A 24,271-nucleotide genomic window follows, 5' to 3' on the forward strand; every position below is an offset into this window, starting at 1 on the left:
CAAACTCATAATTTTTTATTTAAAATTATGTTCTCCAATTTCAAACTAACTTTCTTCTGTAACGTCCTGCTCTGAACTTTCTCTGTGACCACTACTCACTGGAATGATTTTCAAATATCCTATACTTTTGTATGCTTCTATCGATTGTGAAATGCTTCCTTTGGCAACAATAAATCCTATCAAGGCTTTCATCTCACCTCCTAAGTCAAATGCCTTATTAAAGATTTTATTATTTCATATTAAAGCAATTGTGCATTTTCCCCTCTGAAATACTGAACACTCTGTATTTATTATATAAAATTAATCAAAATAGTTACCCAAACTCTCCAAGTATATTCTCAGTAAATCTTTGTATTGTCCTTGTGAGCAAGGGATGTGAAACATGTGCTGTCCTAAACCATCTGATGCCTTGGACTTAGTGTGGAATGAATGTAAGTGTGATTGTGTGCATGTTTCTGCACATGAATTATTAAATCTAAAGACTTGAAAATTTTTTTTCTTTATCATCAATCCAGGTAATAAAAGTATATTTATGTATTTTATTTCTAAGTTCTAGAGGGTTGGAACAAATTTTCCCTGATACATTGCATTTTTTTGGTACCTTCAGTACATGTTAAACTGGCAACCACCAGTGAACTTTACTCTTAAAATATTAATGTTTAACTTCTGTGCCTACATTGTCATTTCAACTCCTTGCTTAGTAACTACAAAACCATTGCAGATCAGTGTGTGAGGGAACTGCCATCATGAGGTCTGACAAGTCAGCTTTGGTATTTCTGCTCCTGCAGCTCTTCTGTGTTGGCTGTGGATTCTGTGGGAAAGTCCTGGTGTGGCCCTGTGACATGAGCCATTGGCTTAATGTCAAGGTCATTCTAGAAGAGCTCATAGTGAGGGGCCATGAGGTAACAGTGTTGACTCACTCAAAGCCTGTGTTAGTTGACTACAGGAAGCCTTCTGCATTGAAATTTGAGGTGGTCCATATGCCACAGGACAGAACAGAAGAAACTGAAATATTTGTTGACCTAGCTCTGAATGTCTTGCCAGGCTTACCAACCTGGCAATCAGTTATAAAATTAAATGATTTTTTTGTTGAAATAAGAGGAACTTTAAAAATGATGTGTGAGAGCTTTATCTACAATCAGACGCTTATGAAGAAGCTACAGGAAACCAACTACGATGTAATGCTTATCGACCCTGTGATTCCCTGTGGAGACCTGATGGCTGAGTTGCTTGCAGTCCCTTTTGTGCTCACACTTAGAATTTCTGTAGGAGGCAATATGGAGCGAAGCTGTGGGAAACTTCCAGCTCCACTTTCCTATGTACCTGTGCCTATGACAGGACTAACAGACAGAATGACCTTTCTGGAAAGAGTAAAAAATTCAATGCTTTCAGTTTTCTTCCACTTCTGGATTCAAGATTATGACTATCATTTTTGGGAAGAGTTTTATAGTAAGGCATTAGGTAAGACACTTTTGTTTTATTTTTAATTTAGTTATCAAAAGAAATATTTTTAAAAATTGTCATACATTGTCTATGACATATATATGCAGGTCAATGAGTTTTTTTAGAAAATGTTGTAGCTGTTTTTCATAAAGAAAGTATATTTGTTCTAAGCGTAAGATAACCTACTTTCTTAATACCAGTAATATACTTAAAAATGATCATCAATAACTAAGAGATTATATTTTGTATTTCCTCCAAATAGCGCAAATCGACATCACATATTTTTGAGAATCACTGATTGTTAATCTGAATTTTATAGCATTTCTATTGAAATAAAATGTTAATCATTATTTTCTGTCTCATCATGTATTTAAGAAAATCTTCAGAATGTCTTCTTTGAATTAATTTTTCAAGAGTCATTAAATTGAACATTTTCTAGAATTCTTTAATTTCTTAGGTGATTACTTCACAAAAACTTGAAAAAATATTATAAAAAGTTAAAAGACTTACGGTCTTGTGGGGCATAAGATAGTAGAATTTTTACTTTACTGATATACACCTATTTGACTTATTTTTATTTCTTTGCTTTACTGATAAAAAGGTGTTTTGCTTTGCAATTTTCATATAGTTGTGATCAGAGCTGGTCAATGCAAGACATGTTTTTATCCAAATATGTTTGAGAATTATGTAGAAACATGAAAAAAGGTACAATTATATTCGACACTAAAATATTGTTTAATGTATTCCAATGAATTCTTATGCATAGACTGTTTCACAGAACTAATATTCAGAGGATCCCACTTCAAATGTCCTTAGCCTTAGACATGATTTAAATTTACATGTATTGATTTGCTTTAAATAATTTTCCATTCTGTGAGCTGTGCCTAGCTGCAGATAGCCTACCAGGCTTTATGGATCTAGGTAAACAATACAAAGATCTTGGCCTCAAGTCTACATTCAGTTATGAATTTAAAGGGGTACAGCTATGTAGAGGTCACTGGCAAATTTTGGTAAAATAGGATTATAGTAAAAGCCCCCTGACAAGATTGAAATTTAAAATAAAACAAAAGTGTTATCAAAGGGGTGAAAGAGCATTTTCCAATAAACAAAAGTAGGTTCTGGCCATGTATTCAGAAAGTCCCCAACAATTCTTTAAAAATCATGGAGCAGCTTGATATATAAGAAATTCATTTAATAACTAGATTTATTATGTAGGTCCGACTTACTAAATTATTGATTATTATGTATTTTATAGAATTATCTATCGTGAGTCTAAATCAAGAGTATATATTAAAACAACTATAGGAAAAGGGATATCAGTCAATTTCAATTCATGGATTTATTTCCATAAGTGCTTACGCACAGGTGTATTTCATTTTATTATACATTGCTTTATTGTCCTTCACAAAAATTGCAATTTACAAATTAAAGGTTTTTGAAAACCTTGAATCAAGCTAATCAATTTGCCTTAATATTTCCAACAGCAAGTGTGTACTTTTGACTCTATCACATATTGGCATTTATCATGCTTTTTCAAATTTTTCATTGTTATATCTGTTACGGTGATCTGGGATCAGTGTTCCTTGATGGTTATATGTTTATTAGCTTGGGGGCACCTTGATGTGTTCCAGTATAAGACAGCAAACTTAATTATAAATGTTGTGCATTTACTAACTGCTCTGCTGATTCGTTTCCCCATCCCACTTCTTCTTAGGCCTCCCTATTCCCTGAGACACAGTAATGTAACATACAATGACTTCTAAATGTTCCAGTGAAAAGAAAAGTAGCAGGTCTCTCAATTTAAACCAAAAATATAAAGGAATAAGTTTAATGAGTACTATAGTTTAGATATGGTTTGCTTGACCCTACAAAATCCCGTGTTGAAATTTGATCACCAATATTGGAGGTGGGGCTTGATGGGAGGTGTTAGGGTCATGAGGGTAGATTCCTTATGAGTACATTAATGCTCTCCCTGGGGAAATGGGTGAGTGAGTTCTCACTCTATTAGGTCCCAGGAGAGATAATTATTAAAAAGAGCCAGGAACATCCACCTTCTTTCTCTTGCATATCTCGCATTATCTGATCCCTGCACTTGCTGGCTCCCAACATCTTCTTCAATGAGTGGAGGAAACCAGAGGTCTTCACCAGATGCAGATGTTGGTGCCATGCCTCTTGTATACCCTGAAGAATTGTGAGCCAAATAAAAACCTTTTTCTTTTACAAATTAGACAGCCTCAGTTATTCCTTTGTAGCAACAAAAAAAGCCTGGGACAGGCCAAAAACTACACCATTGCACCAAACAGTTAAACAAGATGTGAGTGCAAAGGAAAAGTTTTTGGAGGAAATTAAAAGTGCAACTCCAGTGTACGTACAAATGATAAGAACAAATAACCATTATCAGTGCTGATATGGAGAAAGTTTTAGTTGTCTGGGGAGAAAATCAAATTAGCTAGCCAGCTGCAGTGATTCATATCTGTAATCCCAGTAACTTGGGAGGCTCAGGTGGGAGAATGGCTTGAGCCCAGAAGTTTGAAGTCCAAGGCTGCAGTGAGCTATGATTGCTCCACTGCACTCCAACCTAGGTGACAGAGCAAAACCACTACCAAAAAAAAAAAAAAAAGAAAAGAAAAAAAATTAAACCAACCACAACATCACCTTAGGTTTTGGCATTAGCTAAAAACTAATACATAGTAAAGCGTTAACTATTCAATTGCATGAAGCCTCAGAGAGGAGAGGAAGGTGCTGAAAAAAGACTGAAGCTAGTAGAGGTTGACTAATGAGGTTTACAGGAATAAACTGCCTACATGATGCAAAAGTTCAATGTGAAGCAATAGGAAGTCATGCAGAAGACTTAGCTAATATACTCAGTAAATGCGGCTACAGTAAACAAATGATTTTCAATGTAGACCTAACAGCCTTCTGTTGGAAGAAGATGCCATTTAAAACTTTCATAGCTAGAGAAGAGAAGTCAATGCTTTTCTTTGAAGCTACAAAAAAACAGGCTGAATCTCTTGTAGTGGCTAATGCAGCTGATGACAAAGGTAAAGCCAATGCCCATTTACTTTTTGTAATAATTATCGAGTACTCTTAATAATTATGTTAAATCTACTTTGCCTGTGTTATATCAATGGAACAACAAAGCCTGGATGATATCACATCGGTATATGACATGGCTTATTGAATATTTTAAGCACACTGTTGAGACCTATTGCTCAAAAAAGAGGATTCCTTTCAAAATATTGCTGCTCATTGACAATTCACATGGTCACCAAAGGGCTCTGATTAAGACGTACAGATATTAATGTTTGCCTGCTTGCTATCATTACCTCCATCTTACATGCCATGGATCATATAGCCTTGACTTTCAAGTCTTATGTAAGAAATATATTTTGTAAGGCTATAGCTCTTACTAATGGGGAAAGTATATTGAAAACCTTTTCAAAAGGATTTTTCATTCTAGATTCCATTAAGAACATTCATGGTTCATGAGAGGAAGTCAACATATTAACATTAACAAGAGTTTGGAAAAAATTTGATTCTAACTCTCCTGGATGATTTTGAGGGATTGAAGACATCATGTGAAGAATTAACTGTGGATGGGGTGGTCATGAAAAAAGAAATAGAATTATAAGTGGGCCTGAAGGTTTGTCTAAATTGCTATAATATCATGATAAAACTAAAACCTGTAAAACCGGTGAGGAGGTGCTTTTTAAACAGTTGCTTTTTATAGATGAACACAGAAATTGGTTTTGTGAGTTGGAATCTTCTCCGAGTGAAAATGCTATGAACATTGTTGAAATGGCTACAAATGACTTAGAATATTACACAAAATTAGTAGATAAGGCAGCATCAAGGTTTGAGAGAATGGACTCAAATTTTGAAAGAAATTCTACTATGGGTAAACTGCTGTGAAACATCATCATATGCTACAGAGAAATCTTTCATGAAAAGATGAGTCAATTCATGCAACAATCTTCATTGTTGTCTAATTTTAAAAATTGTCCAGCCGCCCTGATCAATCAACAGTAATCAACACTGAGGCAAGACCCTACACCAGAAAAAATAAAAATAAAAAACCTCACTTGCTGAAGACTCATCTTATTATTAGCACTTTTTAGGTATACTTTTAACTAAGATATGTGCATTGCTTTTTAAACGTGATGATATTGCACAGCTAATAGCCTACAAGGTATGGTTAACATAACTTTTATATGTCCTGGGACCCAAATTTGTGTGAATCACTTTATTGGCATATTCCTTTTATTGAGATGAACTGCAACTTGTCTTGCAATATCTCCAAGATATGTGTGTATGGCATTTCAAATAAGATGTGAAATTATTTTATTAGTATAAAAAGCAAATTTAATTTTCTTTCCTTTGATCATCTTTATCCTTGTTACTGTGTATTTATCCTTTAAACATTGAATGACTCCAATTGTTTAAAACTGAGTCTTTCTTAAATGAGACCTAATATCATATTAATTAATATCACCTACAAGTTGGTAATGCAGGCGGCATGTGAGGCACAGAAAACAACAAATCTATAGGACATAAATGCACTTGCTTGGAAGCTGAGAGAAGGCTCTATTCTAATTTCTGATAACTTCAAACTGAGTATCTTCAGTAAAATTTATTCACTATCAAATTCAAGGCGTTTGGATTTATGACCTAGGAAAAAACTTCAAACATTAAAATGTGATGACCTTAAAAAGAGGCTCTCCACACTATGATGTATAACACCACCAACTTTGATTAGAATTTTAAAGAGAAACAAATTCTCTTATGGAGTTTATCTTTTTATCACTTGCAAAATATGTTTTTGTAAAGAGATACTAATTACTTAGTTATTTGTAGTTAGCCATTCTTCTGATTAAAAACCTAAAATTAAATCTTGAAAATGTGTTTTCCTTCAAAACACATCATTTGACAGAAACACTAAAGTAAGTGTATGATTATCATAGCATGTACATAGGTGCTTCACAACCCAAAAAGAATATTGTCATGGGTAAGAATCAGTAAAGGAATTTCTCCTAATAAAACAGTAGCCTATTAATTAAAGTAATGATATGCAATACAGCAAGTTAAAGGTAACTGATCCTGGTGGGATTATTGAAAGATATACCCCTGACTATAGATTAGAAAATACAGAGATGTTATTTGGTGAAGATATTGTGGTACTCATTTATCATCTGCAATTCACTTGCAGAGGAAGAAATGAGTAATAAATTCATTTGCATTTTGGATTTGTGTCTTTAAGTTGTGAAAATACACTTAAATATAATCATCTGTCCTTTGTTCCTTCCTTCCTTCCTTCTTTCCTTCCTTCCTTCTTTCCATCCTTCCCTCCCTCCAACCTTCCTTCCTTCCTTTCTTCCTTCCCTCCTTTCTTTCTCTGTCCTTCCTTCTTTTTTCCTTTCTTTCTTTTTTCTTCTTTATTATTTCATTAATTCCCCCTTCCATTTGACATCTAAAAGCCATGTTGTTCTAGAGGACCTAAACTTATTTTTTTCTTAATAGCTTACTGAAAAATTAGTGATACAATTTTTTATTTGAATTGTATGTTAATTCATTCTGTTATTTCTTTTATTGAGGAAGGCCCACTACATTATGTGAGACTGTGGGAAAAGCTGAGATATGGCTAATACGAACATATTGGGATTTTGAATTTCCTCAACCATACCAACCTAACTTTGAGTTTGTTGGGGGATTGCACTGTAAACCTGCCAAAGCTTTGCCTAAGGTAGGACTATTTATTGTATTAAGGAATATTATGTACTTTATGACATGACTTGTTTTCCTTTGAAAGATTACAACCTTAGTTATAGAAGGATGATGTTGAATGTCATCTGTTTGCAGCTCCATATTTATTTTCCATGCCACAGGGGCTCTTATAGGTGATTATATGTCTTTTTGGTATTATATTGAGAAAGTAGGCAGAAGAATATCATGATTAGAATGGATTTTAAAATACTAGTATTACAATAGTTTGGATAATAAATTGAATTAATAGGGAATTGGAGCCATGAAGATCACTAAAAAGAATGCTCTAGCCTTTCTCACAATCAAATTGGGCTTATGAACAAGAATATTTGTCATGATAGTACAGAAATAAGCATATTTTCATGAGACATATTGGATATATTCCACAGGAGTTGGTGAGTGAGAGAAAATAAGTAATGAAGACAAGAAATAAAAGAAAATTTCAATAAATGGAAAGTTTAAGTGTTTAATGATAGTGATGACTTTTACTCAAATAAGTGCTTAGAAGTCATTTTGTTTGTGATTTATATGATGAATTCTGTGTTGTGACTATCCACTTTGAGCTCATGAGAATGTTAGGTGAGGTTTAATAAAAGCCATTTGAGAAAAACAAGGTTTCAACCTCTGTGGACAGAAATCTAAATATTGATAGTTATCAGGACAAAGTAGAGCTCATAGAAATAATTTTGCAGCCTGCAGGTTTCTTTTGGAGTGAAAATAAAATTGTATACTATATTCCTAAATCATCAGAGGAAAAACTTTATAGTTCAAGGAATGTTGAAAGAAACAATATTGAGAAGTAAAAGTGAGTAATAGTTGTTATAGTTTTTTAATAGTTTTGTAAATATGTCTTGAGTTCACTGTCCCAAAAGTGGCTATTAGCTCTAGCCTTGACCTGACAAGGTTCTAGGATATTTAGTCATGGATGTTCATAATCTACCTCTTATGGGATACTTTTTATTCTGATGAACAGCCTAATGCCTAAGTGTGCAATCTATACCAAGATTGTTCTTATAGGGAACTTGTTTACACTGGAAGACACCACTGTGTCTCTTGTATGACCTATGTCTTCTTTATCTCTACAAAAGTAACCACATTATAGGAAACCCTGACAAGGCCAGATGTTATATTTGTGTTGGTCAAGTGAGAAAACATGGGAGAAACTTAACCAAACACATAAAATAACAGAAACAGTCTTCTTTGACCATTTCTAGAGAAAAGAGTTCAGCATCCCTTGTAAGGCCACTGGGAAGAAGAAAATTCTCTGGGAAAAGCACATTCAACCAATGAATGGAGACCAAGAAAGAGAGTGAGGGATCTATGTGCCAAAATGTTAACTGGGATCCAGGGTGTTACCTAGGTGGGTTTCCAATGGGGAACTCTAATTGGTAGGTTTAATGCAAGCAGGCACAAATTCCATGGAGGCATTCTGAGACTGAAAGGTAGTCACTTTGGCATATCTACACAGAATCTGATCAGTGATTCAAACCCAAGTAGGCTGTGTCTAGTTGTCCTATAGGGTGGTTACCAGGAGGCAGTGTGTAAGTAAAAATCCTGACTGAACACATTGAGGAAATGGAAGGAGGTGGAAGATTTTAAACGGTGTCAGTGTTGACTAAGACCTGCTTCTGGTATGGAAAATTCAACTTATATTTTAAATGCATAGCCAGACAACATAAAATTATAAGAATTTACCACAATAGCTATGGTAACAATACTGGGTTTGCCTATCACTACAGAGTGAAAAGAAAACCCTCATTTCCCATTTTATGGAAATATAATCAAAATCCTATAAGGAAGGTTTCAGAGCCAGTAGGATTTCCAGAAAAATTATTGGTTTTATAGTAAGATGTGTATTGATGAATATGATTTTATTTATTAATTATTAATATCATTTTACTTACCAGGAAAGTTATACCAGAAAACCAAGCTCTCTTAAGTCATGGCATCTGTATCTAAAATAGAGATACAGAAGGAGAGCTGACAATTCCCATCATTCTCTAGGTAATCTCCCATGCCATTCTACCCTTTATTCCTACACTCCCAGTTTTACACACACACACAAACACACACACACACACAAACACACACTCATAGAAACAATCATAGAAGTCATATTTTTAAAAAAGTTAGATCCATACAGTAATAATTTATTAGGTAAAAGCTTTTGTGCTGATAATTTTACAAGTTTAATTGAGATATATTTTAGGGCTGTCTTACACTAAATATTTATTTTTATTTTTTAAATTTGACATGTAATAATTGCACATGTTTAAGAGAAATGCTGTAGTATTGCAATACATTTAAATGTTGTGTAATAATTACATCAAGATACTTAATAAACCCATCATCTAAATACTACCATTTCTTTGTGGTGATAACATTCAAAAACCTCCTTTCTGGCTATCTTGAAATATGTAATACATTACTATTAACTATAGTTACCCAACAACTTAATATAATAACAGAACATATTCTTCCAAATTATAACGTTGGATCCATTGATCCACCATTTCTCATTGCCCTCCCTATTATCTCTTCAACCTCTAGTAATCACAATTCTACTCTCTAATTCTATTATGAATAAATTTTTTGATTCCACATATAAGGGATACCATGCTATCTCTGCCTGGATTATTTCAGTTAACATTATGCCCTGGAGGTTCATTCATGTTTCTACAAATGACAGGATTTCATTCTTTTTTTTCCAATATATATTTAATGAAATGGATATATATACACATTGGAAAATATATATATATATATATATCTCCAGTGGAACGCTATTGAGCTATAAAAAGGTTAATATATAATAGAAATAAAGCTTATATATATCTAATGGAGTGGATATATATATAATGGAATAGAAATATATATCTATACATATAAACACACACAATATACATATCCATTTCATTAAAAAAATATATATATAGAGAGAGAGATAGACATATATTTTCAAATGTGTGTATATATATCCAATGGAATGGACATATATATATGTATATTTTTTCCATATTTTCTTTATGTATTTCTTTATTAATGGATGTTTAGGTTGATTCATCCCTTGGGTATATGAATAATGTTGATGTAAACATAGAAGGACAGATATCTCTATGACTTCTTAGTTTATTTAAATATACACCCAGTAATGGAAATGCTGTATAATATGGTAGTTCTATTTTCATTTTTTGGGGAACTACCATACTGTTTTCCTTACTAATTGTACTAATTTGCATTTCCCTCAACAGTTTATAAAAGATCTTCTTTCTCTGCATACTTGCTAGCACTTGTTATTTTTGCCTTTTGATAATAGCCATAACAGGGGTGATGTGATATCTCATTGTAGTTTTGATTTGCATTTCCCTGATGATTAGTGATTTTGAGCATTTTGTAATTATACTTCTTAGTCACTGATAGTCTTCTGAGAAATGTCTATTCAGGTCTTTTGCTTATTTTTTAATCAAATTAGTAATTTATTTTTATTGACTGATGTGACTTCTATGTACATTTGAGATAGTAACTCATTGTCAGATTCATAGTTTGCAAATATTTTTCATGTTGTGAATTGTCTCTTCACCCTGTTCTTTGCTTCATTTTCTCTGCACAAGCTCAATACTTTGATATAACCCATTTATCTACTTTTCCTTTTGTTGGCTGTGCTTCTGAAGTCCTATCCAAAAAATCCTTGCCTAGACCAATGTCACAAATCATTCCTCCTACAGTTTCTTCTAGTAGTTGTATAATGTTTGGCCTTATATTTAACTTTGTAATTCATTTTTACTTACTTTGTATGTGGTGAGGGATAGAGGTCTAGTTTCATTTTCTGCATGTGGATATGCAGTTTTCCTAGCACCATTTAATGAAGAGGTTGCCTTTTTTCTATTATGTGTTCTTGGCACCTTTGTCAAAAGTCAGTTAGCTGCTATCTTCCTCCATTTGTGTTGTTATAGAGGAATACATGAGACTAGCAAATTTATATATCAAATAGAATTGTTTGAATGATAGTTCTGCATACTGTACAAGAAGCACAGCACTGACTTCTGCTTGGCCTCTGGTAAGGTTCTCAAGATGCTTCCACTTGTGGTAGAAGGCAAACACGAGCTGGTATATGCAAAGGTCACATGGCAAGAGAGGAAATCATAAAGAGGGGATGTGAGGGAGTGCCAGGTTTTGTAAAACAACTAGCTCTTCTGGGAACTAATAGAGTAAAAATTCACCTCCCAGGCAGAGGATTAATCTATTCATGAGGGATCTGCTTCCATGACAAAGGCACATTCCATTAGATTCTACCCCCAATATTGGGGATCAAATTTTAACATGAAGTGTGGAGGGCTCAAATATCCATACTATGGCAGTAGTAAATTCATAAATTTATTTTGTGGATCTCTATTCTATATAGCATTGGTGTATGTATCTGTTTTCATGCCACTGCCATACTGTTTTGGTGATGATATCTATGCTATATATGTGTGTGTGTATATATATATTATATATGTGTATATATAATATATATATAAAACTTAAAGTATTATATATATATTATATATAATACTTTAAGTTTTATATATATATTATATATACACATATATAATATATATATATATAAAATACTTTAAGTTCAAGGGTACATGTGCAGGATGTGCAGGTCAGTTACATAGGTATACATGTGCCATTTTGGTTTGCTGCACGCATCAACTCATCATTACATTAGGTATTTCTCCTAATGCTATCCCTCCACCAGCCACCCAGCCCCCAACAGGCCAGGTGTGTGATATTCCCCGCCCTGTGTCCATGTGTTCTCATTGTTCACTTCCTACCTAGAAGTGAGAACATGCAGTGTTTGATTTTCTATCCTTGTGATAGTTTGCTGAGAATGACTGTTTTCAGCTTCATCCATGTCCCTCAAAAGGACATGAACTCATCCTTATTTATGGCTGCATAGTATTCCATGGTGTATATGTGCTACGTTTTCTTACTCCAGTCTATCATTGTTGGACATTTGGGTTGGTTCCAAGTCTTTGCTATTGTGAATAGTGCTACAATAAACATATGTGTGCATGTGTCTTTATAGTAGCATGATTTACTATCCTTTGGGTACATACCCAGTAATGCGATAACTGGGTCAAATGGTATTTCTAGTTCTAGATCCTTGAGGAATCCCCACACTGTCTTCCACAATGGTTGAACTAATTTACATTCCCACCAACAGTGTAAAAGCGTTCCTATTTCTCCACATCCTCTCCAGTATCTGTTGTTTCCTGACTTTTTAATGATCGCCATTCTAACTCACATGAGATGGTATCTCATTGTGGTTTTTGTTTGCATTTCTCTGATGACCAGTGATGATGAGCATTTTTTCATGTGTCTGTTGGCTGCATAAATGTCTTCTTTTGACAAGTGTCCGTTCATATCCTTTGCCCACTTTTCGATGGAGTTGTTTGTTTTTTTCCTGTAAATTTGTTTAATTCATTGTAGATTCTGGATATTAGCCCTTTGTCAGATGGGTAGATTGCAAAAATTTTCTCCTTCTGTAGGTTGCCTGTTCACCCTGATGGTAGTTTCTTTTGCTGTGCAGAAGCTCTTTAGCTTAATTAGATCCCATTTGTCAATTTCGGCTTTTGTTGCCATTGCTTTTGGTGTTTTAGTCATGAAACCCTTGCCCAGGCCTAAGTCCTGAGTGGTATAGCCTAGGTTTTCTTCTAGGATTTTTATGGTTTCAGGTCTAACATTTAAGTCTTTAATCCATCTTAAATTAATTTTTGTATAAGATGTAAGAAGGGATCCGTTTCAACTTTCTACATGTGGCTAGCGTGTTTTCCCAACACCATTTATTAAATAGGGAATCCTTTCTCCATTTCTTGATTTTGTCAGATTTGTCAAAGATCACATGGTTAGAGATGCGTAGTGTTATTTCTGAGGCCTCTGTTCTGTTCCATTGGTCTGTATATCTGTTTTGATACCCGTACCATGTTGTTTTGGTTGCTGCAGCCTTGTAATGTAGTTTGACATCAGGTACCATGATGCCTCCAGCTTTGTTCTTTTTGCTTAGGATTGTCTTGGCAATGCGGGCTCATTTTTGCTTCTATGTGAACTTTAAAGTAGTTTTTTCCAATTCTGTGAAGAAAACCATCAGTAGCTTGATGGGCATGGCATTGAATCTATAAATTACCTTGGACAGTATGTCCATTTTCATGATATTAATTCTTCCTATCCATGAGCATGGAATGTTCTTCCATTTGTTTGTGTCCTCTTTTATTTCATTGAGCAGTGGTTTGTAGTACTCCTTGAAGAGATCTTTCACATCCCTTGTAAGTTGGATTCCTAGGTATTTTATTCTGTTTCTAGCAATTGTGAATGACAGTTCAATCATGATTTGGCTGTTTGTCTGTTATTGTTGTATAGGAATGCTTGTGATTTTTGCTCATTGATTTTGTATCCTCAGACTTTGCTGAAGTTGCTTATCAGCTGAAGGGGATTTTGGGCTGAGATGAAGGGGTTTTCTAAATATCCAATCATGTCATCTGCAAACGGGGACAATTTGACTTACTCTTTTCCTAATTGAATATCCTTTCTTCTTTCTCTTGCCTGATTGCCCTGTCCAGAGCTTCCAATGCTGTGTTGAATAGGAGTGGTGAGAGAGGGCATCTTTGTCTTGTGCAAGTTTTCAAAGGGAATGCTTCCAGTTTTTGCCCACTCAGTATGATATTGGCTATGGGTTTGTCATAAATAGCTCTTATTATTTTGAAATGTGTTCCGTCAATTCCTAGTTTATTGAGAGTTACTAGCATGAAGGGTGTTGAATTTTGTTGAAGGCGTTTTCTGCATCTATTGATATAATCGTGGTTTTCCTCGTTGTTTCTGTTTGTGTGAAGGATTACATTTATTGATTTGTGGATGTTGAACCAGACTTGCCTCCGGGGATGAAGCCAACTTGATCATGGTGGAAAAGCTTTTTGACGTGCAGCTGGATTCGGTTTGCCAGTATTTTATTGAGGGTTTTTGCAGTGATATTCCTCAGAGACATTGGTCTAAAATTCTCTTTTTTCGTTGTGTCTCTGTCAGGCTTTGGTATCAGGATGATGCTGGCCTCATAACATGAGTTAGGGAGGATTCTCTCTTTTTCTATTGATTGGAATAGTTTCAGAAGGAATGGTACCAGCTCCTATTTGTACCTCTGATATAATTCAGCTGTGAATCCATCTGGTCCAGGACTTTTTTTGATTTGTGGGATATTATTGCCTCAATTTCTGAGGCTGTTATTGTTCCATTCGGAGATTCAAATTTTTTCTGGTTTAGTCTTGGGATGGTGTATGTGTCCAGGAATTCATCCATTTCTTTAGATTCTCTAGTTTATTTGCATACAGGTGTTTATAGTATTCTCTGATGGTAGTTTGTATTTCTGTGTGAACAGTGGTGATATCCTCTTTATCATTTTTATTGTGTCTATTTGATTTTTCTCTATTTTATTCTTTATTTGTCTTGCTAGTGGTCTATTTATTTTGTTGATCTTTTCAAAAAACCAGCTCCTGGATTCATTGATTTGTTGAAGGGTTTTTCGTGTCCCTATCTCCTTCAGTTCTGCTCTGATCTTAGTTAATTCTTGTCTTCTACCAGCTTTTGAATGTATTTGCTCTTGCTTCTCTGGTTCTATTAATTGTGATGTTAGGGTGTCGATTTTAGATTTTTCCTGCTTTCTCTTCTGGGCATTCAGTGATATAAATTTCCCTCTACACACTGATTTAAATGTGTCCCAGAGATTCTAGTACTTCGTATCTTTGTTCTCATTGGTTTCAAAGAACATCTTTATTTTTGCCTTCATTTTATTATTTCTCCGGTAGTCATTCAGGTGCAGGTTATTCAGTTTCTATGTAGTTGTGCAGTTTTGAGTGAGTTTCTTAATCCTGAGTTCTAATTTGATTACACTGTGGTCTGAGAGACTGTTGTGATTTCTGTTCTTTTACATTTGCTAAGGAGTGTTTTACTTCCAATTATGTGGTCAATTTTAGAATAAGTGTGATGTGGTCCTGAGAAGAATGTGTATGCTGTTGATTTGGGGTGGAGAGTTTAGTAAATGTTTACTAGGTCTGCTTGGAGCAGAGCTGAGTTCAAGTCCTGGATATCCGTGTTAACCTTCTGTCTCCTTGATCTTTCTAATAACGACAGTGGGGTGTTAAAGTCTCCCAATATTGTTGTATGTCTCTTTGTCGGTCTCTCAGGACTTGCTTTATGAATCTGGGTGCTCCCGTATTGGGTGCATATATATTTAGGATAGTTAGCTCTTCTTGTTGAATTGATCCCTTTACCATTATGTAATGACCTTCTTTGTCTCTTTTGATCTTTGTTGGTTTAAAGCCTGTTTTATCAGTGACTAGGATTGCAACCCCCGCTTTTTTTTTTTTTTCTTTCCATTTACTTGGTAGATCTTCCTTTATCACTTTATTTTGTGTCCATGTGTGTCTCTGTATGTGAGATGGGTCCCCTGAATACAACATACTGATGGTTCTTGACTCTTTATACAATTTGCCAGTCTGTGTCTCTTAATTGGGCCATTTAGCCCATTTACATTTTAGGTTAATATTGTTATGTGTGAATTTGATCCTGTCATTGTGATGTTAGCTGATTATTTTGCCCATTAATTGAAGCAGTTTCTTCATAGCATTGATGGTCTTTACAATTTGGCATGTTTTTGCAGTGGCTGGTACCAGTTGTTCTTTTCCATGTTAAGTGCTTCCTTCAGGAGCTCTTGTAAGGCAGGCCTGGTGGTGACAAAATCTCTCAGCATTTGCTTGTCTGTAAAGGATTTCATTTCTTCTTCACTTATGAAGCTTAATTTGGCAGGATATCTGATTCTGGGTTGAAAATTCTTTCCTTTAAGAATGTTGAATATTGGCCCCCACTCTCTTCTGGCTGGTAGGGTTTCTGCTAAGAGATCCACCGTTTGTCTGATGGGCTTTCCTATGTTGGTAACCTGACCTTTCTCTCTGGCTGCTTTTAGCATTTTTTCCTTCATTTCAACCTTAGTGAATCTGACAATTATGTGTCTTGGAGTTGGTCTTCTCAAGGAATATCTTTGTGGCGTTCTCTGTATTTCCTGAATCTGAATGTTGGCCTGCCTCGCTAGGTTGGGAAAGTTCTCCTGGATAATACACTGAAGAGTGTTTTCTAACTTGGTTCCATTCTCTCCATCACATTCAGGTACACCAATCAAACATATATTTGGTCTTTTTACATAGTCCCATATTTCTTGGAGGCTTTGTTCCTTTCTTTTTACACTTTTTTCCCTAAACTTGTCTTCTTGCTTTATTTCATTAATTTGATCTTCAATCAGTGATATCTTTTTTTCCAACTGATCGAATCGGCTATTGAAGCTTGTGCATGTGTCACGACGTTCTCATACCATGGTTTTCAGCTCCATCAGGTCATTTAAGGTCTTCTCTACACTGTTTATTCTAGTTACCCATTTGTCTAACCTTTTCTCAAGGCTTTTGTCTTCCTTGCGATGGGTTAGAACATGCTCCTTTAGCTCAGAGAAGTTTGTTATTACAGACTTTCTGAAGTCTACTTCTGTCAGCTCATCAAAGTCATTCTCCATCCAGCTTTGCTCCATTGCTGGTGAGGAGCTGCAATCCTTTGGAGGAGAAGTGGCGCTCTGCTTTTTAGAACATTCAGCTTTTCTGCTCTGGTTTATCTCCATCTTTGTGGTTTTATCTACCTTTGGTCTTTGATGTTGGTGACCTACAGATGGGGTTTTGGTGTGGATGTCCTTTTTATTGATTTTGATGTTATTTCTTTCTGTTTGTTAGTTTTCCTTCTAACACTCAGGTCCCTCAGCTTCAGGTCTGTTGGAGTTTGCTGGAGGTCCACTCCAGACCCTGTTTGCCTGGTATCACCAGAAGAGGCTGCAGAACAGCAAATACTGCAGAACAGCAAATATTGCTGCCGGATTCTTCCTCTGGAAGCAAATATATTCATACATACACACCTCCTTGTCTGGTGTGGGATCAGGGTAATACTAGCCTCACAAGATGATACTGAAGCATTTTTGCCTTTTTGACTTTTTGATGGTTTGGAAGAGTGAGAAAAAGTGTTATTAATTATTCTTTAAATTTTGTTGAATTTCATAGTGAAGACCTTAGCTCACTGGCTTTCTTAATGAGACTTTATTACTGATTTAAATTTCTTCCTCATTATTTATTTCTCCTTGTTTTTATTTCTTCATAATCCAGTCCTATTTTATGTGTCCACTAATTTGTTTATTTTCCTAGATTTTTCCATTTATTGGCATATACATGTCCATAGAAGCCTTTTACAGTTCTTTTTATTTCTAGTGTCATTTTTTTCCCTTTTTTTTTAAGAATCCTTAAGATTTTAGAGATGAAATGTCACTTTGTTATGCACACTGGAGTGCGGTGACATTATTATAGCTCACTGAAACCCAAACTCCTGAGTTTAAGCAATCCTTCTACCTCAAATTCCTGAGTAGCTGAGACAGGCATACACCACCAAGACTGGCTAATTTATTTCAAATTTTGTAGAGATGGGTTCTTACTAAGCTATTCTCAATCTTTGGGCTTCAAGTGATTCTTCAGCCTCTGTCTCTGAAAATGCTGGGTTTATAGATATGAGCCTCTATGCCTGATTTGCTTTGTCTCTTTGTAATCTGCCATTTTATTTGTGTCTTTCTGGTTTGTTTCGTTTTGTTATGTTTTCAGTTACCTTGCTAAAGCTTTGTCGATTTTATCTCTTCAAACAACTAACTCAATATTTTGCTGAGTTTCCATATAGTATTTTATTTCTATTTCGTTTATTTCTGCTCTAATCTTTGCTAAATATCTTGTTTTCCTAATAATTTTGAGTTTCCTTGTTCTTGTTTTTATAATTCCTTGAGATGTTATCATAAATTGTTTATTTGAGATCTTTCTACTTTTTTGATGTGTGTGTTCATTGTTGTAGACTTTCCTCTTTATTATTCGGATTTCTTCCTCAATTGTCTAATATTATGTCTGCATTATTTTCCAAGTTTCTTTTGTTTTTTTATTTATAGTTTATGTGATTCCTGAACTTGTCAAAGAGATTATTGTGAATTTGATGTCGGATATTTAAGCATTTTCAAATCTTTTGGTGCATTATTGAAACTTTATTGGTTTATTTTAGAGATGTCATACTTCCCAGTTTTTTTTTTTAACAATACTTGCTCTTTATATTGATGTCTACATATTTAAAAAGATAACCACCTGATTCAGCTTTTTAAGGTGATATGCAGTGGTGTTAAATGTGTACTGCTTAATATCAGAGCTGAATCACTGCCCTGATGATTCTTTCTGTTCTGAGGAGAGCTTATAGTTAATAGCAGAACCTAAATAGTGCAATAGAGCTAAATCTCTTCCATGCTGTTGTTTTCCTGTCTGGGGAAGACTTATCATGACCATGAAAACATAATGCTGTGCCAGAACTTAAACCCAAACCTGTAGTAATTTCTGGGTTGAGGAAGGCTTAAGAAATAACTGGAACTTAGTTACTAATCTGATAGTTGTTTCTGAGTCAGAGAAATGCTCTGCATGATCCCCTGGGATATTTGTAAAATCTGACCAAAGATTCTAGCCTTCCCTTGGATTGTGCCTCCTGTACTACTGTAGTGCTGGCTAGGTCCTCATCAGTGAATTCCCTGCTGATAGGACCACAAAGCATCTGCCAAGATCTGTTTGCCATTTGCTGTGATTAGTGCTTCTGCTCTTTGCTTCCAATTCAACTCAGGTGGTTCAGCCCTTCTGACACTCCTAATACCTCCTGTGGGATGGAACAAAGAAGGCTTCTCACAGTGATTCACACACTGATATGGAGATTGAATGTCCAGTTGCAACTATTTTCTTCCACCTGTGTAATTGCAGGTACAGGGAAGTTTTCTGCTAGTGATGCTCTTTTGGTTTGGAGAATGGGGTGATGCGGCACAATGATCTTTCTTCTTTCTGGTCATGGATTTTTTAATTTCCATGAACCCATAAGATTTTTCACTTTTCTTCTGAGCTCTGGTGCTTTCAGAGTGCTTTTATATTTGAATAGTTGCTAGTTGTACTTTTAAGAGCGATTGATGCTGGAGGTCTTCTATTCCACCATCTCGCTGATGTCAGTCCTCAAATAATAATTTTATATTTTAGCAAATTATTTTGGTTTTATGATTTTGTGTCTACGTGACACAGACATGAAAAGAGATGTGCTTATTACTGAAACTTTTTGCATACTGTTTTGGTTGTGCGCCTTTTCTAGTATGAATGATTACGTATTTAAGCCATATGTTTTATACATAGACTGTCCTTTAAAGAGACTAGATAGTTCTGTGTGTCAGCATATAGGGACAGAATATAACTACACATTAATAATTTCTCAAGTCTTTATTTTAGAAGTGTAAGTAACCTTTATTTTAATTTTTGTTATATTATGCCTCTGTAATGCAGATAAATTTTTATCTTCAGGAAATGGAAAATTTTGTGCAGAGTTCAGGGGAAGATGGTATTGTGGTGTTTTCTCTGGGGTCACTGTTTCAAAATGTTACAGAAGAAAAGGCTAATATCATTGCTTCAGCCCTTGCCCAGATCCCACAGAAGGTCAGTAAAACCTCCAATCCTGATAAGCAGCTATTCACATAATGAAACAGTGTGGTTTTATTTGGGTCTTGAATCTCACTTTCCACTTAGCATAACAGGTACCAAAATTTGTAAAACATTATAGTAGTGTACATGGGCATAACTGATGATTTGCCTACTGAGTCTTGCTGTTACTGGAAACAACTTTCTTGATTGTCATTTGTTTATAATAAAATAGATATAATAAATTAAGCCCTACCTTATATTTTAGGATTTGAAATCTAAAAGCGTGTGCCAATGATTCCAAAAAAAATTCTGACATGTATTATTTCAAAGGACCAGAAAAAGGAAAACTGATATAAAAAAATATAAAGAGGAATCAATCTCAAGAATATCTTCTCATATTTGTGTGTATAAAAACTGTATTCAGGGTAGTTTTGCTTAGAAATAAAAGCTCAGATTAATGTAGTCTTTCTAAATAATTAGAAGTTTCAAAAGTAAAATGTCAATTACAATTATAGTATAGTAACAATTATTCAAGTAATGTAATTATTTATGATACCCCACTAATTTCAACTTTATTATTACTGTAATTCTAGAATTTCACACTTTAGATAGTGCTATATATAAACTATCCAAAAGATATTTCATTTTATATTTAGCTAAAATACTTCAAACTCAATAAAGGCAAGCATACTAATTAGGAATTTGAAATATTGTAATTTTAATTATGAAATTATCTGTTAAGTAGTTTGAAACATCTATTCCATTCTTTGTTTTCAGATGTATAAAATTTGTATAGGTGTCCAACAAAGAAAAATTGTGTAAAAAAAAGGTACAATCTCAAAGAAAATTTATCATTGAACAGTGGAACATAAGTAATTTTCTAGCTCATTTTTCTTCAATAAAACAATTAAATATAAGAAGAAAGAGGCCAGGAAGGAAATAGAGAAGAAAAGACACCCGATTATCCAAAAGACACACATAATTGAAAGCAAATTTTTATCTGCAGGGAACTGTAAATTTGATGGTAGAATGAGATTGGCTCCATGAGTTAAAATGACACACAGATCAGGTACTTATAAAATTTTTAATTCTTATATAAAAATAGATTCGCCACTGCTGAATTATTTTTTTAAATATTCACTGGTATTCTCATTCTCAAATATTTTTAATTGATAATAAAATAATAATAGCATACCTAATAGGCAACTGGTACACATTATTTTAAAAGATCTTTGTAAAACATCCTACTATATCTTTCAGTCTTTACGTGGTAGCTCTACACACCCCTGTCTCAACCATCACCTGAAGTACAATGAGTTTATAATTTATAACTATATCTACATCCTTAGAATGCTAATATCCTGTGGTTCACTCTGTGAAATACATGTGTTTCTTCCGTAGGTGTTATGGAGGTACAAAGGAAAAAAACCATCCACATTAGGAGCCAATACTCGGCTGTATGATTGGATACCCCAGAATGATCTTCTTGGTAGGTCTATGAGAAAGTAAAAATATGAACTAGATGAGGAAAAAATGAATAAATGTTAAACAGCAAGCAAATTCAGCAAAGATCTAAAATTATAAAACTTTATTTTACTTACTCTTTTGAAGCAGATATAATTAAAGGATTGACTAAAATTGTATAGATTCACACTTTCTATTGTTAAGGTGAGAGAGACAGGAAATTCAGAAGGAATTAATGCCTATTTTTCTGAAGATAGAAATGATCTTTAGTAGCAATGCTCCATGTGCTCACCTTCTAAAGAAAGTGCTGTACGCTTCAGTGAGTTATCTCGTAATTCCCATCTGTAGTCTTTAAATAATTTTAAAAGTTTAGAATAAAATATCTCACCATTTCTCATCCAATTTACATACTAGGTCATCCCAAAACCAAAGCTTTTATCACTCATGGTGGAATGAATGGGATCTATGAAGCTATTTACCATGGGGTCCCTATGGTGGGAGTTCCCATATTTGGTGATCAGCTTGATAACATAGCTCACATGAAGGCCAAAGGAGCAGCTGTAGAAATAAACTTCAAAACTATGACAAGCGAAGATTTACTGAGGGCTTTGAGAACAGTCATTACCGATTCCTCGTAAGTACTACTGCTTGTACAGACTGATCTAACATTGACTATGTTATACATTATACCAGAAAATGTTAAATATCATCCTGGTAGACATGTTAAGGGATTTTACTCCACAATATTGAGTCATTCATCACCTTGTTACTGGAATAGTTGTGGAAATTGTAGTTCATAGAGTGTCAAACTTTCTTCACGGAAATATTAGGTTTAAGTTAACAACTGGCTTACTAAGCTTTTATTCACATCTTAATTTTACCCCATTTTGTTAAGAATATACTCTTTTTCAGTCTCTCCACTATATCTGTTTAATATTATGTAACCAACAATATTCATGTCACAACCAGAATCAATCTTTTACTGAACAAGTTCTTGGCTTGCATAACATATACTACGGTTTATCTACCTGTCTTTTATGAAAACAAAACTACAACTTTCTAAGTTCTATGTGTGTTTTTGCCTTCCAGTTATAAAGAGAATGCTATGAGATTATCAAGAATTCACCATGATCAACCTGTAAAGCCCCTAGATCGAGCAGTCTTCTGGATCGAGTTTGTCATGCGCCACAAAGGAGCCAAGCACCTGCGATCAGCTGCCCATGACCTCACCTGGTTCCAGCACTACTCTATAGATGTGATTGGGTTCCTGCTGGCCTGTGTGGCAACTGCTATATTCTTGTTCACAAAATGTTTTTTATTTTCCTGTCAAAAATTTAATAAAACTAGAAAGATAGAAAAGAGGGAATAGATCTTTCCAAATTCAAGAAAGACCTGATGGGGTAATCCTGTTAATTCCAGCCACATAGAATTTGGTGAAAACCTTGCTATTTTCATGTTATCTATTCTGTTATTTTATCTTACCTATATAGCCTAGAATTCCACGATCATGAAGTTGTGAGTATATCTCATTCTTTCGTTGTATTTTCCTAGGTGTCTTTACTCTCTCTTCTCACTTTGTGACACAAGGACATGAATACATCTAAATTTTCCTATTTCTGATATGACTGTTTTGATGATGTCATTACTTCTATAACCTTGTGATAGGGTGACATGCAATATGATGATTCCTGATGTGTGCCCAAACACATGTATATAAAGAAGTAAAAAACGTAAAATTCACAAAATTCAGTAAACCACACAAATCAGGTAAGTGTTCTATGAGATTAGCTGGCTATGAGAAACATAATGATGTTTCTTTTTCAATTTAAATAAGCCCTCCTACATAGCCAGCATCAGTGATCTCAGAAAATAAATTGCTAATAATGATGACATGGCATTACGCTTAGAAAAGTTTGCTGTATTTCCATAGACCTCATCTAGATGTCATGGCCTACATTTCTGCCATCACTCAACCAATATTTTTTTCTGTTTTCTTGATGATAAAAAGACCTTTGTCATGATTGCCATCAAATAACAAAAGAAACTATTTTTTTTTCTCACATAGAGAAAATGTCAGTAAGATATTCAAGGTGAACAGATTATTTCTGGGACTAGTAACCATTTGAAATATATGGTGATAATTACTGAGTTTATAAAATTTATTTGATAGTACACTTAATAAAGAAGATTTATATGTTTATTCTTTAAAAATGATGAATACTCATAATTCTTATCTCTATAATCAAAAGTATAATTTACTGTAGAAAAATAAAGAGATGCTTGTTCTGAAAGTAAGATCAGTGAACTGCTTTTCAGTCTCAATCTTCAAGAATTGTAAATTCATCAAATAATTGCTTACATAGTAAAAATTTAAGGTATTAGAAAACCTGCATAACAAATAGTATTATATATTAAATATTTTGATATGTAAAGCTCTACACAAAGCTAAATATAGTGTAATAATGTTTACACTAATAAGCAAATATGTTAATCTTTTCATTTTTTTACTGTCATAAAATCTTAGTGATATGCCTATTGATAGTTTTAAATAAATAAATTGGCTCATCTGGCTTTTTGAAAATTTTGAAATTCTTACAGATGTTGATTAGGTATATCTACAAATTAATTTCAATTTTAAAATGATGATATAAAAATAAATATAAGTATTTTTCTTGTGTATGTATACAATAAATATAAATAAAATTGTTTACTGTTTTGAAAGTTTCTTAAGTTTTTACACTGATATGTTTTTTGACTTTTACAATATTATTATAATCTACGAAAAGCTGATTATATCTGTTTTAAGCCTCATCTTTTCTCTGTAATTAAACACAGTAATTGATTAACATGCTGTGACAGGTGGGAAGCCATTTCTGGAGTGGAGCCTGCTAACACTCTGGAGCTTTTTAGGATGGACGTTCATTGTACATGGGACTCTCTGCCTCTGGATAGCTGTTGCTCATAAGACTCTACTTCATCAATCTGGCATTGACTTTTGAGATCAGTTGCAATCA

General features: G+C 34.2%; 1 protein-coding gene across 1 annotated transcript; it reads left to right on the top strand.

The window, feature by feature from the left end:
- Positions 1-702: 702 nt before the first annotated feature.
- LOC101135980 (UDP-glucuronosyltransferase 2A3) lies at positions 703-23,982 on the top strand. Its single transcript, XM_004038752.5, has 6 exons — positions 703-1,461; positions 7,035-7,183; positions 19,677-19,808; positions 21,195-21,282; positions 21,672-21,891; positions 22,347-23,982. The coding sequence occupies exons 1-6, from the start codon at positions 747-749 to the stop codon at positions 22,624-22,626; spliced, it is 1,584 nt and encodes a 527-aa protein (XP_004038800.5). The 5' UTR covers positions 703-746; the 3' UTR covers positions 22,627-23,982.
- The last annotated feature ends 289 nt before the right edge of the window (positions 23,983-24,271 follow it).

The sequence above is a fragment of the Gorilla gorilla genome, chromosome 3 (genome assembly GCF_029281585.2).
Source record: "Gorilla gorilla gorilla isolate KB3781 chromosome 3, NHGRI_mGorGor1-v2.1_pri, whole genome shotgun sequence".
Taxonomy (NCBI): Eukaryota; Metazoa; Chordata; class Mammalia; order Primates; family Hominidae; genus Gorilla; species Gorilla gorilla.

Excerpts from the sequence above, each read along its gene's own strand:
- LOC101135980 (XM_004038752.5), top strand. The coding sequence starts at position 747 with ATGAGGTCTGACAAGTCAGCTTTGGTATTTCTGCTCCTGCAGCTCTTC. Across the intron at positions 7,184-19,676 it reads CTGCCAAAGCTTTGCCTAAG|GAAATGGAAAATTTTGTGCA; the intron begins GTAGGACTATTT and ends TTTTATCTTCAG. Across the intron at positions 19,809-21,194 it reads TTGCCCAGATCCCACAGAAG|GTGTTATGGAGGTACAAAGG; the intron begins GTCAGTAAAACC and ends TTTCTTCCGTAG.